The 17,088-nt window shown below is 39.9% G+C and overlaps 1 protein-coding gene across 1 annotated transcript; it reads right to left on the bottom strand.

Moving 5' to 3' along the window:
- Window positions 1–205: 205 nt before the first annotated feature.
- On the bottom strand, window positions 206–2,872 carry LOC135170270 (uncharacterized). Its single transcript, XM_064135953.1, has 2 exons — window positions 2,554–2,872; window positions 206–2,464 (listed from the first exon to the last, which is right to left on the bottom strand). The coding sequence occupies exons 1-2, from the start codon at window positions 2,870–2,872 to the stop codon at window positions 1,821–1,823; spliced, it is 963 nt and encodes a 320-aa protein (XP_063992023.1). The 3' UTR covers window positions 206–1,820.
- Window positions 2,873–17,088: the final 14,216 nt, after the last annotated feature.

Below are 17,088 nucleotides of genomic sequence, written 5' to 3'. Positions count from 1 at the left end.
CCCAATAAACTTTTATAGAAAACTCAACATTAAGTGACTTTTTTCCACCCGGTTTAATCCTAAAGGATCCTCCACCTCAAATTCCACCTACGTCCACCCTAAAATTACACAATCCCCAAACAAATATTAAATAAAAATGGGGCAGAGGCTGTTACATTAAATACATTTATTTAATATAATAATTACGTGATTTTACAATATTTGGTCGAAAGTATAATTATTGAGAATAATGCCTGTTTCTGGGAATTCTCAGGGGCGCGGGGGCAGGCAGGTCGCTTGTCGGACCACTTTTATATAAGACAAAGAAAAGGGGGTGGCTCTACATTCTAGAAAAAAGGGGAGAATTGAGGGTACCAATAATAATAATTCAAATAATAACAATGATAATATTGATGATCAGAAGAAAGAACAATATTAATTACCACCGTTGGAGGGGTTCCAGGAAATATAACTGTGGAAAATGGTGCCGCTGGGTAATGAGGGGAAAGAAAGGGTACTCACTCGGATGATGTCAATTTTCCAATTTCCGGGGGGTTTTGTCCTCCTTTCTCGGATGCGCGGGGTCTCGAGCCGCTTCCTGAGGGACAACGGGTTGATCCTGGTCCAAGGATGAGCCTCTCTTCAAACTCGGGAGATCCTGGGCCACTTCACTATTTTTCCGATTGATCTTCCGAATTATTATTGAACGGCGTAACGATCTTAGCGATAGCTGAACGACAAGTGGCGATCAATTAGCCACTTGAGGATCTCCTCGAAGTATTCGGGTGTCCTCGGCCTAGATTCGTCCATTTCCGGGGACGACACATCCGCATCCCCCTGACCCACCGATCGATGCTTGTGGGCATCTTCGGGGGCCGAGGGGTGGCGGGGAGACGCACTACGCAACGTGCGTGTGCGCCCATTGTCCTGAGTTCATGCGGCGACCAAGCGCCTACGTCGAGGGGGGCGCGCTACGTCATCCACTTCTTCCTCGTGAGCGAGCGTGGCGAGTAGCGGACCGCGGGAAGGAGGGGGACGACCTACGTCATCTTTTCCTCCGGTGGTGATTTCTCTGATGGTTGTCGCGCTGTCCGAGCGCGGTGAGTAGGGGATCGGGGGAGGGGGAAGGACTTGTATAGGAAGGGGTTCTCCAACGGTGAGCAAACGAAGGAATAAATATATTAATTGAATAGGGGGCGTGCGGAGGGGGGTGTCAAAATAACCTTTAAGGTTAGATTGCCTCGTCACAAGGCATATAGCAGAGATGATGAATATCGTCGTCCTTTTGACATACGTTGCAATAATATTTATGACACATGATTCTGAGTTTTGCGATGATTAATTTTCGTATTACATTGTCTACACAATTTTATGTGGTCACAGACGGTGGGATTATTTCCACTGAAAGATCCTGCTTTGTTATGTTGTTCGAAGCACGATCGGCAGTGAAACTCTCGATCACAATCGTCACACACTCTTTTATCAACAATCGTAGAGTCGCACGGAGGATTCTTCAAACAACTATCACAAGTCTTATCACATACATGTCCTTCCGTAGTGTAAAGTTTGTTACAATGCTCGCAATGATATTTCACATCAAGGAATGAAGGTAAATTTTGGATTGGCTCATAGTGATTATCTTCTGGATAATACACAATCAATAAGGTATATCAGAAGGGCATCTTTCTTCTAGTCAATTCAGGTGTACCATCGTAGAGTACAGGGTGATCTTTTCCGTTTCTCATGAGGGAATAAACCTTGATAAGGCATCCTTCTTCAGCCAAGTATCTTTGATATTGAGCAACTTCCTGTAGACCACAGCCCTCGTCAGGAGCTATGACTCATGCCATTTGAGTCAGTCTTTTGGCCTCCTCACGTTGCATTCTTCCCTTGCATTCCCGTATGGCTTGCCATACCTTGTCTATCTTGCCTTTATCCGCTTTGGTTTTCGATTTTTTGGCATGTGCTTTGGCCACAACAGGTGATCGGGCTAGACACAAGCCATCTTCATTCGAAATGTGAAGAATACATTTTCTACTAACCCCTTTTTTCATGTCGTTTTCAAGAAAACCTTGACCTACCGGGGCTTCAGCGACGTGAAGTTTGAGGGGAGACGTATCGGCACATCCGAAACCGTTTGCGCTCTTCCCGATAGGGCTAACAAGATTCCTTAAATCTTGAAACTCATATCCTTTGATCGCACGTGGACTTACCCAGGCAGTGCCTCTTTGCATATTTGCAAAATTGAATGTAAGGCACATTCGATTCATACCACGCCCTCCGGCCTCAATAATTTTATTATAGACATCACGAAAAGCTCCTTCAACCCGTTCGGCAGGGTCACGACCTTCAGGTAAAGGGTTGATTGCAAACTCCATCACATGTGTGTCGAGTTTGAAACGTGGAAGTCTCTGGCGTGATCGGCGTGTTGTCCTTAAGGCCGGCGATAGATTTTCAATCTCTTCTTTGCAGCCATTTTGTTGATCTGAAATTGAGTTTAGCGTTTTTCAATAAACAAAAATATGTGTCAAATTTGTTCTCGGTATTATAAGCGGTATGAAACTAGATACTTACCCTTCTGTTGATCTAGCACATCTAGATTAAACTCTTCAACATTTTCCAAAGCCTTACGATCACGCATCACATTTTCACCACCACTACATTGAATATCAAAGAGCTCAGAATTGAAATTTTCGAATAAATCTCTATCAAAATGATTTTCAATGGCAAAATCACCGAATAACTCAAGATCAAAATTATTTATCCAATCAAAGTCATCCTGTGGAGGTGCAGTATTTCCTTCGGAAAGACCACTGGGCCCCGCTAAATCGTTTGGGTCGCAATCCTTTCTGGTCTTATGATCAAGAGCCCTCCTGGTAATATGATAAACCATGATATCCCATGTGTCTGTCGGTGCCCTAAGACTCTTCAGTGCCGTTAAGAATTTGATCACTGAATCGATAACATGTAACAAACTCGATGATGATTTTGATTGTATTGTTTAATTTCCCGGATGACGTTCTCGATTATTACGATGATTTGCGATGGATTTCCCGTTGAATTTCCGAGCGAGGTTATGAAACACGTCTTATCCTGATAGATATCGATGCTTTACTGACCATCGTAACGATCCTGAAAACGATCGTGACCTCCCCTTACAGTGGTCAAAGATGATTGGTTGTGCTCATTGGGTAGTTGACCGCGAGATTTTTAACATTTACATTTGGCTTTATTCAGAAGTCGTGACGTATAGGAAATTGGTAAATCTTGTCCAATAGTTCCCTGGCTTAATATTGCGCCGATTGCATATCCGAATGCATCGGTTGTTCCGATGAATTCTTCTTCAAAATCTGGATATTGAAGAATGGGTTCGGTGACTAGTTTTTTACGAAGTGTATCGAATGCTTTCTGTTGACTTTCGTCCCACGAAAATGGAACGTCGTGTTTCAAGAGGTTTGTCAAAGGCCTGGCTACTTTAGAAGGACCTTCAATAAACCGTCCATAATATCCCGCAACCCGTAAACATTGTTTAATATTTTTTGAATGTTGGGTCTGAGGAATTTGTCAATGGTTCTGATATTATCGGGATTCGGTGTGATACCGCTTTCACTAGTTATATGACCGAGATATGCTACTGCGCGTTTTAAAAATTCACATTTATCGGATTGTAATTTCAGATTAGCCCCTTATTAGCAGCTGCAGATTAGCAAACGATAAACAAGTTTTAAAAATTGATTCCTATGTTCCTTCAACGGGTTTGAATAAATCACGATATCGTCTAGATAAACGAACATTTCTCGCCCTTGCAGACATATTAATGTCTGATCCATAAGCCTTTGAAAAGTCGCTGGAGCATTTTTTAGTCCGAACGGCACACGTGTGAATTCATATGACCATAGACAGTGGAAAATGCCGTATTTTCCCGATGATTTTCGCGCATAAGAATCTGATAAAAACGAGAAGCTAAATTGAATACGGAAAAATATCTAACTCCTTCCAACTGGTCCAAAATGTCAGAAATTTGTGGGAATGGATACGCGTCACCGATTGTTTTTTCATTCAGCGGTTGGAAATCGATCACCAATCGCCCTTTTTTATTTCCCTGCCAATATTTCTTTTCTGGAACTATCCAAAGAGGTGAGTTAAAGGAAGATTTTAAATTTTTAATTATTGCTGCATCCAACATTCCATTAATTTGTTTATTAATTTCTTCTTGGTGAAGATGCGGATTCCGATATTGTTTAGTATTAATCGGAAAAGAATCGGTTGTTATTATACGATGTTTTATCGTATGTGTAGCCCCGAAAGGTTCTCCAGGTATGTGAAAAACCTCCTGGGTTTCCGTTATCAGAGAAAGTATCTCGGTCCCTTTTTCTTGATTCAAATGATCCGATCTCCAAAGGCCTTTTAGTTCTTCAAGACGTTTAGTGCTTGGAGAAGCTGATAGACACAAAATGTGGTTAGCTATTTGTATCTTATCTAATTTCGCGTAGGATGCTAATTTAACAGGGAAGCTGTGTATCACTGCTGGTCTCATATTGACGTTTATTGCCTCTAAATAGATTTTACCTTTGCAATTGGTTACCAGTGCTTCTCCTGAAAAGATTTTATCTCCTAAAGGAAGTTTAGGTAAATATCCCGTTGATGGGGAATCAGAAGTTGTCACGAGAAATATTGATTGTCTGCGTCTAGGGGGTAAAATCATTATATTCTCGATGTAAAACGTGACTTCCTTGTTCTTCAAAGTAAATATTTGTGTTGCGTGAATAATTGTGGCCATAGGAGCCATTAGAAATGGAGTACCAAATATCCCATCTTTTTGGGTAATTAATTCGTTCCCCAGGACATGAAACGTTATTACGCTGCTAAAGATTGCAAAGGCTACGACACCTTTCATATGAAGAGACTCGCTACCAACGCCATTAATTCGGCCTACACGGTCTGTATCGATTTTGTCGTCCGGCATAACGACACTTTCTATAATTATTATTAGTTTCGCCCCCGTATCGATCATAATAGTAAACGAGCTTATTTGATTTTTTCGTTGGAATATAACGGTAGGCGTGCACGGGGAATCTTTTCATAAATTGTAAAAAGTATGGTTTCGGAATGTATGGCATGAATTTGATCGGTCAGGGTCGCACCATTCGCCGCCTTTACCTCTGGACGCACGCTGAACGTCGAGATGCGATTCTCGTTTTCCGAATTGATTTTTTGCTTCCCCGCCTCACGTTTTCTTCTACCATCATTCCATTTTTTCTTTCGACATTCCTGAATTGTATGTCCTTTAACTTTACAATATGCGCATAGCATAGTTGCGGGTGCAAATCCATTGTTTGCGCAACACCAATCCATTGTATGATTATTTTTTTTACACAATATGCACAATTTTTCTGCATTAATCGTATGAATCCGCGGATTACAATTTTCCCTCCCTATGTTTTTTGGTCTTGTTTTGATATTTCTTTTATATGTATGTAATTCGTTGATAGCATCTCGTATGGTCGTGTCTAGATCAATGCATCGATAAGGACTGACATGAATCCTATTTTTGAAACCGCGAACAAAGCATCGGATTGCTTCTTGTTCTGTATCGGATTTGAAACTCGGTTGAGCACCTCTATTGCGGAAGTATGCTTTAAAAATACTGAGCATTAATTGTCGCGCACGTATACCAGAAATAGACAAAGCGTCCTGCAAGGTAATCCCCCCCCCCTGTGGGAATCATGGTTATTGTTCATTTAGGAAAATCACAATTCCAACACAGTATATAATTAACTTATAATATTTAATAAAGTAATAATTATATATACTTAATACTGATCGCGTTAATGGTACACACAAAGGCACGAGTTGCAAAGTGAGCAGTCAAGACTCGACTGACTCTTAATATTTGATATAGGTGAGAATTCGGGGGTATCCTAATACAGGTACAGTTTGGTCGCCATATTAACTGGGCAGGTGAGTGATGTCACCGATGTCCAGTCGTCTCGCTGTGTGTGTGTTGACGGTCTATCGTATAGACCGATGTAGCGAGGCGCTACACCCCATGGGCTATCATGATCCGGCCCGAAGCGGCCGGCATTGTGTGAGACAAATTTATTATCATAGGATGAACATCGGGCGGTTCCCTCATTGCTTGGCCCATTGAAAAGAACGGTGTTTGTTGACGTTGACTCGTTCCGGTAGCATAATTATGACCGTAAATAAATTGGGGGGGCGTGGTTACCGGACAACAGTAGCCTGTCTACAATTGTATTTGGAGGGGGTTTTAGGTGATCTCTATTTGGGAATGGATAGAATCCATCTGTATTCTTTGAAGGAGCATAAATAGCTTCCTCATTTAAAATGATTACCCCGAAAATGAGAAGAAAACCACTGGTATAAGTGGGTGGGTTGTAGGTCACTTGTAATTGATTTGAGTGTGTACTTATAATTAATAAGTTGTGAGAATTATGATTGACGCTACCAGAATGACCTGGGTAACAACTACCCAGGAAGTTTTAAATAAGAATGAAACTGCGTGATCCTGGATACGCTCTCCTTAATTGGTCTTATAATTTGATAAGAGCGCCTGCTCGATAAATTTGTTGTAAGGCATTTGGATCTGAGCGAATGTAGCTTTTGAAAGCCTTTAATCGATCCGAAGGAATATTCTCGTTCTTTCGTAATTTATCTAGAAACGCGGTGTCATTAATTAAAGATTTTGGATCAAAGGAAAGGTTAATTAATTTTGGAATAGTACCCATTGGTTCAGAATTTTTAGCGTTAGACACAGAAGTTTGAATTGAGTGCGACGAGCTAACGGGACAAATCGGGTTTGTAAGAATACCGGAAGTTACCTGATCTAACCCTTCACCCACGTTCGTAATATTCATTTCCGTCGTATCTAAAGGGTATATCCCATCAGCACTAAGTGCTCCGGTCAGTGAAGTTCGTAACAAAGTCATCTCGTTTTGGAGATGACCTAAGCTCTGAATATTCCTTGGGTTCTTTTCGTCTCGTTTAAATACAGATTTACCACTGCTACGCGTTATCATAATTGTTCCCGTCTAAACAAACATCAAGTCCCTGTGCCGGTGCCAAAATTTTGTTGAGGATCACTGAGTCTAATAAGAGAGCGAAAAAGACGCGATATCTGTCTCCAATACCCTTACCTAGCCGTCACTACGGTGGAAAACCAGTTTTAAATAGTTCGTGACCTTTCTATTGTTGGGAGCATAATATTCGGCATAAGATATTGAAATACGCCGATAATGAACGGCGTAGGAAAGTAAACACCTACGCCAAGCTGTAGGCTAGATGAATCGGTTTATTAGTGATTACAAATAATTGTATTACGCAAACACCCAGGGGAAAAACCACCGGAGGGAAGTCAGAAAGACAAGAAAGACAGATATATAAGGATTATTGCAATTAAGAGTTACAGTGATGGGGGAAACATCCTCGAACGGGAAACCGACACCTTCGTTCTGACTTATGTGAGGCTCGTTCTGCTAGGCTGTTGGTTGCAGGGGCGTGGATGAAAATCAGCGCGCTGTCTTGGTGATGCTGGTTCCCAAGTGAGAATGGTGGTGATTCCGAAGATGTATTGAAGGTCTGTGAAGGTTCCGCGAGGGTTTTCAGAGGATTTTACGGCTCGATACAAAGGAAAAGTCCACTTGACGGCGAGGGACGTCTATCGTTATCGTTATTGTTTGTAGCCGCTAGTATATTAGGACTACTCCGTCTAGTGATGATTGTTGAGCTGGTCTTTACGGTAATTATGCTCAACTTCTCTTTTCGGTGATTATTGTCGAACTGTGGTTTCTGCGGCACGAGCTCTCCTTTATAATGAGAAAACAGCGCCAATTGATGAAGTAGTATCTAGGATAGTTCCAACTCTTTCATTAGTGCCAGTCAAGGTGGTTGATTAGTCCGCGCTTTTCATGGTGCCAATCTAAGCAATATGTGTCCCATAAATTGTCGGACATCCCAGTTATGTGTCACCCTCCACAATGAAGGAAATCAATATACCCAAGGTTTTTCGGATGATTTTCAATTAAGAGAAAGGTGTGATCCAACTGCCCCCAAATCGGTTGGGCTCTCGGAGCCAACTGAGAAGTTTATGACACCAGTGAATTGATCTGTCGTTTATAAAAACTTCTGTTCACTGTTTAGATAAATACGTACGGGGTACGTAACAGTAGAAATCACGTTTTTGGCCGAACGTAGACAAAATCATGATATTCGCGTTCAGCAGTATCAAATAATCCGGGAAATTGATGCAACGACGTTCGCCGCATGTTCACAGCTACCGGAAACGTCTATCATAGAAATTTTACATTGGGTTCCGATACGTAGGCATACAACTTGAGTACAAAGTTAGCAGGGGAACGATTTGTCAACAGCTGTAAACTTGCGCCGAACCTCGTTATATCATTTTCCCGGGTTATTTCCCGGGGTATCATCTCAGATTTCCTCGAGGTGCAGACAAAAAAAGTGATTGCCACGACGTCGAAATAACACTTTGGTACAATCGACTTTTAGGAGACGACAAATCGGTCCCCTGTAACTTTTGTGTATCGCACTCATGAAGTTTGACATTACGAACGTATTGCAACTGGTTTGATTGGCCTGCGACAATTTGTACTCAAGTTATATGCCGTCGTATAGGAAGCCAATGTCAGATTTCGATGATTGACCTTTTCAACAGCTGTAAACGCCCGATGATCACCATTACATCAGTATACCTGATTATTTGACGAGCTGGACCCAAATATCATGTCAGATTTTGTCTAGTTGCAGCCAAATCAAGTGATTCTCAGAATGCCCAAGAGCGGCTTTGTGAACGGCACCAGTTGTTCTTTGTCTCGACGGGAATAAGAAACCGAAAAACGTAGTCGAAGAAGATAAATAACGGCGACGAACCGAAATTATAACTTGAACGTAAACGTAGGAAAAACTCCAACTAAAGGGTCAACAAAAATGCGAGAAGGCGATTAACGCAGAACCGAATCTGAAGGCGACTAGCGCAAGCATGTATTCTATATTCCCAAATTCCTTAATATTAACCTGGACTGACGTACGCAAAACCTAGACGACCTCCTTGAGGTTACGAGTATTGCGTAACCCTGGCAGGACACGTGAAACGTTAGTGATTCCAAAAAAGGCGTGAAAATCGCAAAAAGGTAAAAAATAACTTTGGCGTTAGGTAGGTTCTACCGCACAGAGCATAACCTCAATTAATAAAAGAAAACTGTAACTATTACCTTGAGATGAGAAGTTCGGGACTCGTTATGTTCGTATTTTCGGGATCTCCAGGATGAAGAGAAACTTTACAAATATTCAAAATTAATATACTCACAATTATAAATAATTATCGCCTTGATATTAAAGTCGAACCCTGAATTCCGACCTTTGGCAATTCACGCGAGAGCAACGATCGTAATTAATCGCGTGACCTTCCACCCAAAACCTAAAACGGACCCATCCTGCCCCGTAAATCCACTTTTGGAACGGCAATATCTCAACTGCACCTACCCATTTCCGCGAAGACAACAAAAGGTTCCAAAAAAATCAATCACGTAGCTCGTTAATGTTTTGATCTAAATCGCGATAATTTTCCCGAACGCAATAGCCTTCGAATATCCGTAAAACTAACTGAACATAAACCACTAGACACGATTAAATTTTCTAACCCTGAATTACCTTTAATAAACGCGAAAACGTAGACAATGATAATTATACAAGTTGAATTTCCCAAAAAGAAAAATAAATCCCTTTTCAAATTTTCTCGGACCGTGACTCGACTGGGTCATCCTCCCTCCATCAAGAAGACTACAGAGCACGACGTGACGAATGTGTCTGACGACACACATCGCGTTGAGACAGCATTCTGGGACCGTCAAAGTTATTGTGAAAATAAAATAGCGAGTTTTAGTCAAATAGAATCTAAGAGAACAGTATTCGTAAAGTCAAGAGAGTGAAAAGGTTGAGAAGAGGAATTTGAGAGATTGTTCGGGGTACTTGCCGCGATAGTCTCCATAATTTTAATCACACGACTAGATAATTATTGGACCCTTCTCTGAGATGGTAAGTCTCAGGTATATCAATGGATACGGCAAGGTGTCTCCCAAACTGTTGCAAACGGATAGCCAGCCGAAAGCAGGAAATGTTTGTTGACTAAAATTTTGATAAATTGAAACAACCGAACGCGTTTTTATTTACTGATTTTAATTTATTAATACAATGGTAATGAGGAATTTACAATTTAAGGAAACTGCATATATTACCAAAAAAACGGATGTTGAGGCGATAGCCTCATACGGCAAAACGGTGGCAGCACATCCTGGGCGGGCTTTGCTTGACCGGCCGGGTTGGCATCCAGGTGCGTAACTACGCACCCGAGGCGCTGTCTTTTCTCACCGTTTCCGGTGATTCTACGGGAACGTTCAATTTTGATCTCGAACGTTCCATGCATCCGGATGAAATCTTCTCGGACGCTCCGAGAGTCACTTAGTACTGTGGTCTCGTGGTGATTGTGCGTCTCGACCGTTGACCTCCAATTATCGACCAATCTCTATCGCCTAATTATATCTCTACCGCGTTCATCACCGACTTGGTTGTTCGCGGCTTGTGTGCAGCACACAATGTCGTAGTTATTTGTAAGATAGTTAACATTGACGTGGAAATAAAGTGTTTTCTCATTGACTAAATAGTGCCTCTCGTGTCACATTTATTGTCGCCCGTTAGCCCTTATCCCAAACCTCGACCGGTTTTTATGGAAGCTCTCGCCGGAACAACGAATCTTAGTACAAAAAAGAGAGCGAACAAGTTCAAATGTCTTGTCTCGACGGAGTCTTAACGGGTAACTAACAAAAAATCTATCTCAAAACTATCACCTTAGATTATAAGGGAATGAGGGGAGAGGATGATCTTGTCGAACAGTAAGGGGGAGAGAAAATTTTATTGATCTGTTGACGGAACTAAAAGCATTTTGAGTCTCTTATTGAGGGAATAATAAAGGTAAAAATTCAGAAAGGGAAGAGTTTTGGCATAAGGTAATTTCTACCTGAAACGCAAAATGAGACAAATTGTGACCGCTTGCAACTACTAAGTGCGAAATGGAATTTAAGGGATTTTAGTAATTCCCAACACATTAAGGAAAACCTGAGAACTGTGAAAGGTCGTCTTAATTTTTTATATATAATGTTCACCACCGAACAGAGATCAAGGAATCCGGAAGGAAAACAGGGCCAGAACGAGAGGAGCAAATTGGTGGAGAAATCTGTTGTATACCTCTATCTTCCCCTTTATATTATACATTAATATTTCTATTTCCCATTCATTTAGCGCATGGGGCATACCCCAACTACGTCTGGCCCAACTCTTAATCCTATCAGAATCCCTGGCGCCACTACGAATTTTCTCCATTTCCCATTTACTAAAAGCTAGCATCTGCATGCCCAAAGAATAGCCATGCTTCCCTCCAGCCTTTCCATTTCCTCCTTGTGTCCTCAGGTAAGGAACTGAGTACTCTAACATTATTCTTGTTAATCAGTTAGATCGCGAACTTCAGCGAGAGCACTGAGACAGTTCTAAGATCAGAAATCTCTTTGAATACCTAAATCTGTAGTCACAATATTTACATGTTGCGTGAATTTCCTAATAAATATCAGTTTTTATTTAAATATGATTTCTGTGTTTTGATTTTATTACGGAAATTCAACAAATCTTCGGACGTCTGCGACCTCATAATCATTATCCTATAAAACCCCAGGAGACGACGAGCATCGGAAATCGGCCATCGAAAAAATAATCATCCCATACTGCCCCGTGCGGACCATCCAGAAGTTGGAGGATCCCCCATTGACATTGTGAGTGCCCCTCTTTTATTTTCTTCTTGCCCCGAAATACTATTAAAAATCATCAACCCCGAATAGCCCAGAATATAACCTCCCCCCAACGGTAAGCCTTTTCTTGTAATTAACTCCCCCTGAATCTTTGTATCTCCCCCCCAATTTAGTTCTTTTATTGAATAAACCTTAATTGATTGTTCCCATAAATACTTCCCAAATATTTTGTCAACTAAAATTAGAATCTTCCCCTATTTATATTATATAAATTCAAGGGTGTGGCGCAGGCTGGTTGGCTTTACCCCCCTCCTTCGAGATTATTAAAACAAGGCCTGAAACTATTTTGTTAATAGAAAAATTATAAGAAAAATCCTGATTTTTTATTACATTTATTAGGGAATCCCAATTCTACTCGAGTCCTTATCTTTTACCCCCATTTCAATAATTGTTTACATAGGCCTTCTTCAATATTTTTAATATTTTTAATATTGGCGTAGGCTGCTTAGCCTTGCTCCCCTCCTTCGAGATGATTAAAACAAGGCCTGGAACTATTTTGTTAGAAGAAAAATTATTAGAGAAATCCTGATTATCCACGTAGGAGGATTAAAAATATTGAAGGAGAAAAATTCTCAAACTATTAGTGATTCGCCCGAGAGGAATCAATTGGTAACCAATTCCTCAAGGCTAACGTTACAGTATTTACGGTCGAAACAACAAAAAAATGTAGTGTTACGTCAGAATTCCTTTCAATTTACATATATTATAAATTTGTTCTGCCCATTAATGCGCTCTTTCAACACGTTTGCGTCGTGCCTCTCTGCTCCGCGCATTGTTTAGATTACATTTTTTCGGTAGCATATTACGGACATAATAATTTTAACGTTTAAATATCAGAAAAAAATAGAAAAACATGCTATAATAGTACAATGAAATGATAAGTGCAAAATATTTTTTAATGGTGGTTAAATAAAAATAATGAGAAAAAAATATGTGTATAACATTTATGCACGACAGAAGTGAAACTTCTTAGCCGTAGATTGTTAAAAAATTTTGTCTGAATTTTTTGTGATTATTTTTTTCATCCCGATTTCAACCAATCAAATGGTGGCATTTCCCCTCACGTGGTACAAGTAAAACGATTTTATTTCGGATATTTCCCTGTTTGTTGCTAAGCAATGAAAATATCCGATAAACAATTTGTACGCGTTTCAAACCCTGAAACTATCATTAGAAAAAATCAAGTTCAAAGACTTTACCTCGACATGAGCAGATTTGGAGGAGAATCGTTGGACATTATTGCTCAACACCTTGAAAAAATGTTCCTAATAATACGGTGAAGAGGAAAACCGCAATTAGGAAAGAATTCTCTGCATTTTGTGCAGACAGAAAATATACGCTGGAAACCACAACTACCAGTGATTATTTTTCCCACCCAAATTTCAGCCAACAGAATTGCACCATCTGCTGATATTTTGTATAGCCTACCTCGAATATCAGCGACTATTTTTCCCATCCAAATCTTGGCCAATAGGATTGCACCATTCGACGTTATTTTGTATAGTCAACACGGTATTTCAGCGGATATTCTTGGAAATTTCACTGGAAATTTTGCATGTTGATATATATAAAAAAAAACAAATGTTGAAGTAACCCTCAATTGTATCTGACAGATTAAATGGCAATTCGTTGAAAATTATGTCTCATGGTGCAATTCTATCGGCCAAGATTTGGATGCAAAAAATAATCCCCCGAATACCACTCGAACTTCGAAATTATCTGATATTTCCCTCAAGGTTCCCTGCAAACAAATAAGCTCGTCAAGTTTTCCAGAAAAATCACTCGCGCTTCGCGCTCGTGATTTTTAAACTGGAAAACTTGACACGTTCATTTGTTTGCAACGAACCTATCGGGAAATATTCGATAATTTTGAACCACTTGTGGTATTATATGTGAAAATCCATACCACATGACGTAAAATCATCGGAATCGTAACGTAAAATCAATCGGAATGAAAATAATAATCCAGCCAAGTACCCCTCGACCTTCAAAATTAATCCAAATATTTCCCTCCAGTTTCCCTGCGTAGCACCGATTGGGATATGTTTCGCATAAAAACCCTCGTGCTCGGAATTTTTAACCTGCAAAACTTATCCCTCTCGTTGCTACGCATCGAAATTCTCGGGAAATATCCGATAATTTTGACGATCTTGGGGTATGACTACTGATAATTTTCGGAAATTTTTATTGAGCCACACAGGAAGAATTCAGAACATTTTGTCATTGAAAATTCAAAATCTCGTGGAGAAACCAAATAGAATTGTCAATTTTTGTTCCATATTTCCCTGAAAATGAACAGAAAACTAGGAAATTGCTGTTAATGCACTTTTTTTAATTCGGGGAACAGTGACACCGAAGCCCATTTAGGACAAAAAACAGGAAATTTACGATTTCATTAAAACATCAAGTAAATTGATCTCCAATATTCATATTAGAGTATATATTTAAATTAATTACAAAATTCTCATTTTCGTACCGCTTACAATTTGGGAATTTTACTATAGGATAAATTAGACCGGAGATTTCATGATTTTCGAAAGTGTTAAAAGCATTTGATGCCAGTGGATTGGTAATTCCCAGTGAACTATCCCGATCTTAATAAAAAGGTTTTCTTAGTATTGTCCATCATATTAACAAAATAAGCCATGTTCCTACTCCGAATCTATTGTATTTTACTTTCTCTCTCATGTCTCCTTCAGTTCGACTGCCCCACCACGCGCGCTATCCCCTCCCTTTTCCTGTCGCTTTTTCGTTACATACGATATTCGATTTACACCCCAACGAGCGCAAAGAAGTTTCACTTCAAAAATTGTACAATTATTGAAAACGTGTGCGGAGCTTTGTACCATTTTCTGATGGATATATTAGTCAACTTTTATAACCATGTGATAATACTTACATGTATATATTTTAATTAAAGAGTTTTGAGCATCATTATTTTCACTACAATATGAATTTACTTTACCCTTCAGTTTAAGTAACACGTGGCCGGTTAAGCTAACACCAAAAATTTTAAAGTAAAAATAATTGAATTTCGCGGTATTTCGTTTTCGTTACGTTCGTACAAAATATATTTAACTTATATTTTAGCCTCAACAACACGTGGTGGTTATGTTATTGAATTGTAGGTTATATGACACGTTTGTTGGTTTCCACTCCGGCCACGGCGCAGTGTGCCGATCAAACTAAAGGCGCAATCCGTCGCCCGCGGAAACGAGCGTTAATACCCAAAGTATTCTATTCGTAATTCGTAACTGGTACGCTACACGTGAAGCACACGATGCCGTGTATTTCCAAAGTTAATTGTGATAACTACTTTCGACTGTTAATAATAAATATTAGTGTTAACTGATACTGCGGTGATTACTTTACCCTGGGGAACCCTCGCAAAAAGCTAAATTGGTGACCCCGACGTGATCTCAACAGATTACGATTCTAAACAAGAGGTTAACCCCACTGAGCATGTGTCACCGCATCACACTCATGACGATTATCCACTCGCCATCGAGTCAGGGGGTTGATACAACAAACCAACAACTACATGATGAACAACAAAAACTGCAGCAACAGCAACAAAATCCACAATTATTACCACAGCAAGTACCTCATCCCAACATTTTTATTGACCAGCACAGTGGTCCACCTGGCACATCAGGCATGCATAATCAATAAAACCCCCCACTGCTGATGGCTGTCAATCAAGCACTGGGATACACTGAGGCTCAGATCATGGCTGTCACACAGTTCAAACTCCCAGATTTCTGGTCCCATGATGCTGAACTATGGTTCATTCACATCGAAGCCCTGTTTTCTGTAGAGCTGTAGTTGGTTCGGAAGTCCTGAAGGAGATGTCTGACATCCTCAAAGCACCACCTGTTTAATTCCACTGTCGCTCAGTGGAAATCACATAGTTTCTTTTCATGAGGGATGTTGCGACGGAAGTCGGAACACCCCTCTCTTTCTCCGACTGAACGGGGGTTCGGCCCTCTCCGATCCGACCGGGCACACACGATAGTCTCCGGCGCGCGCGCGGCGACTATTTGTGACTCAAATGGTTCGTTGCGCGTGCGCTTTGGCGCTTCGGGTGTTTTCGGCTTTGGGGATGGGCTGGGTCTCCATCCGGATGAAAGTTTATACTCTCTCTCTTCAAGTGAAAGTTGAAAGTGAAGGTCACGATTTATCTTGCTGAGTTTTCTTATATACGATTATTATCAGTTCATACAATCGCGATCGGGAATCAAAATTAACAAATAGATAAAAATAGTCATAGACGAAACGGTCGTCCTCACTTTTTGATATATATTTTTCCGTAAACACATAGTTTTATTCACCAGAATATTAACTTAGTATAACCTCCTGGGTAACCCCCTGGACATCACCACGTGAGAATTAACCTCACATTAAACTAATGATATCATACATCAACGTTGGTTTCCAAATGTAAATTTTGGATCCCACAAACCTATCTCGTTTTATTTTTAAGTGCAATTTACAACTAAAAGTGTGTGTGTGTGTGCCAATTGTGTTCGCTGCAGTCAAATTAGTGGTTAAATCATTATTAATAAGTTGATTGCTCTCAGTTGTTGGATTAAACATTTAAATATATTGTTGTGTCCGGAGATGTTGTCAGCGTCGGAGGACAACTATTATGTAATTCAGTTATTTACGGAAAACAAGAACTAGAAATTTTGATATAAAAATATGAAAAGCTAAATTAGAAATATAGAATGAAGCTGAGTATTTTTATATTTAGAGATTTTATTTGGACGACGCTAGATTTGTTTTTCGCTCTTACCTTGATTATGTTATTAATTTAAATAGAAAGCGGAATAAAGGAATTAGGAGTAATCAAATGATTCCGAGGAAATTTTATGGTCAAAAGTAATTTTCTCTATTATGAACCTTTTTGAATTACAATTAACAATGATTGGTTATTATCTAGAATTTTATGTAAATTTTATTTAACAAAAGATAGTAATGATTCAATATTTGTCCCCGAATATTTCCTTAGAGAGTTTGATAGTCAATCAATTTGGAATTGGAAAAAAATATAATAATTTTTAGGAGACTCACAGTTTAAGGGTGTACAGGTGTGCTATCCCTTATTTATCGGGAATGTGTGGATCCTTCGGTGACAAAATCGTCTTTCTTCACCAGAATAAGAGTAGTCTCTGATCCTATTATGAATACTTCTTATTCTGTCACGTTCACCCAC

This window comes from Diachasmimorpha longicaudata, chromosome 2, assembly GCF_034640455.1.
Source record: "Diachasmimorpha longicaudata isolate KC_UGA_2023 chromosome 2, iyDiaLong2, whole genome shotgun sequence".
NCBI classification, from domain to species: Eukaryota; Metazoa; Arthropoda; class Insecta; order Hymenoptera; family Braconidae; genus Diachasmimorpha; species Diachasmimorpha longicaudata.
The sequence above is the reverse complement of the archived record's forward strand: the minus strand, read 5'-3'. Positions and strand labels throughout refer to the sequence as shown.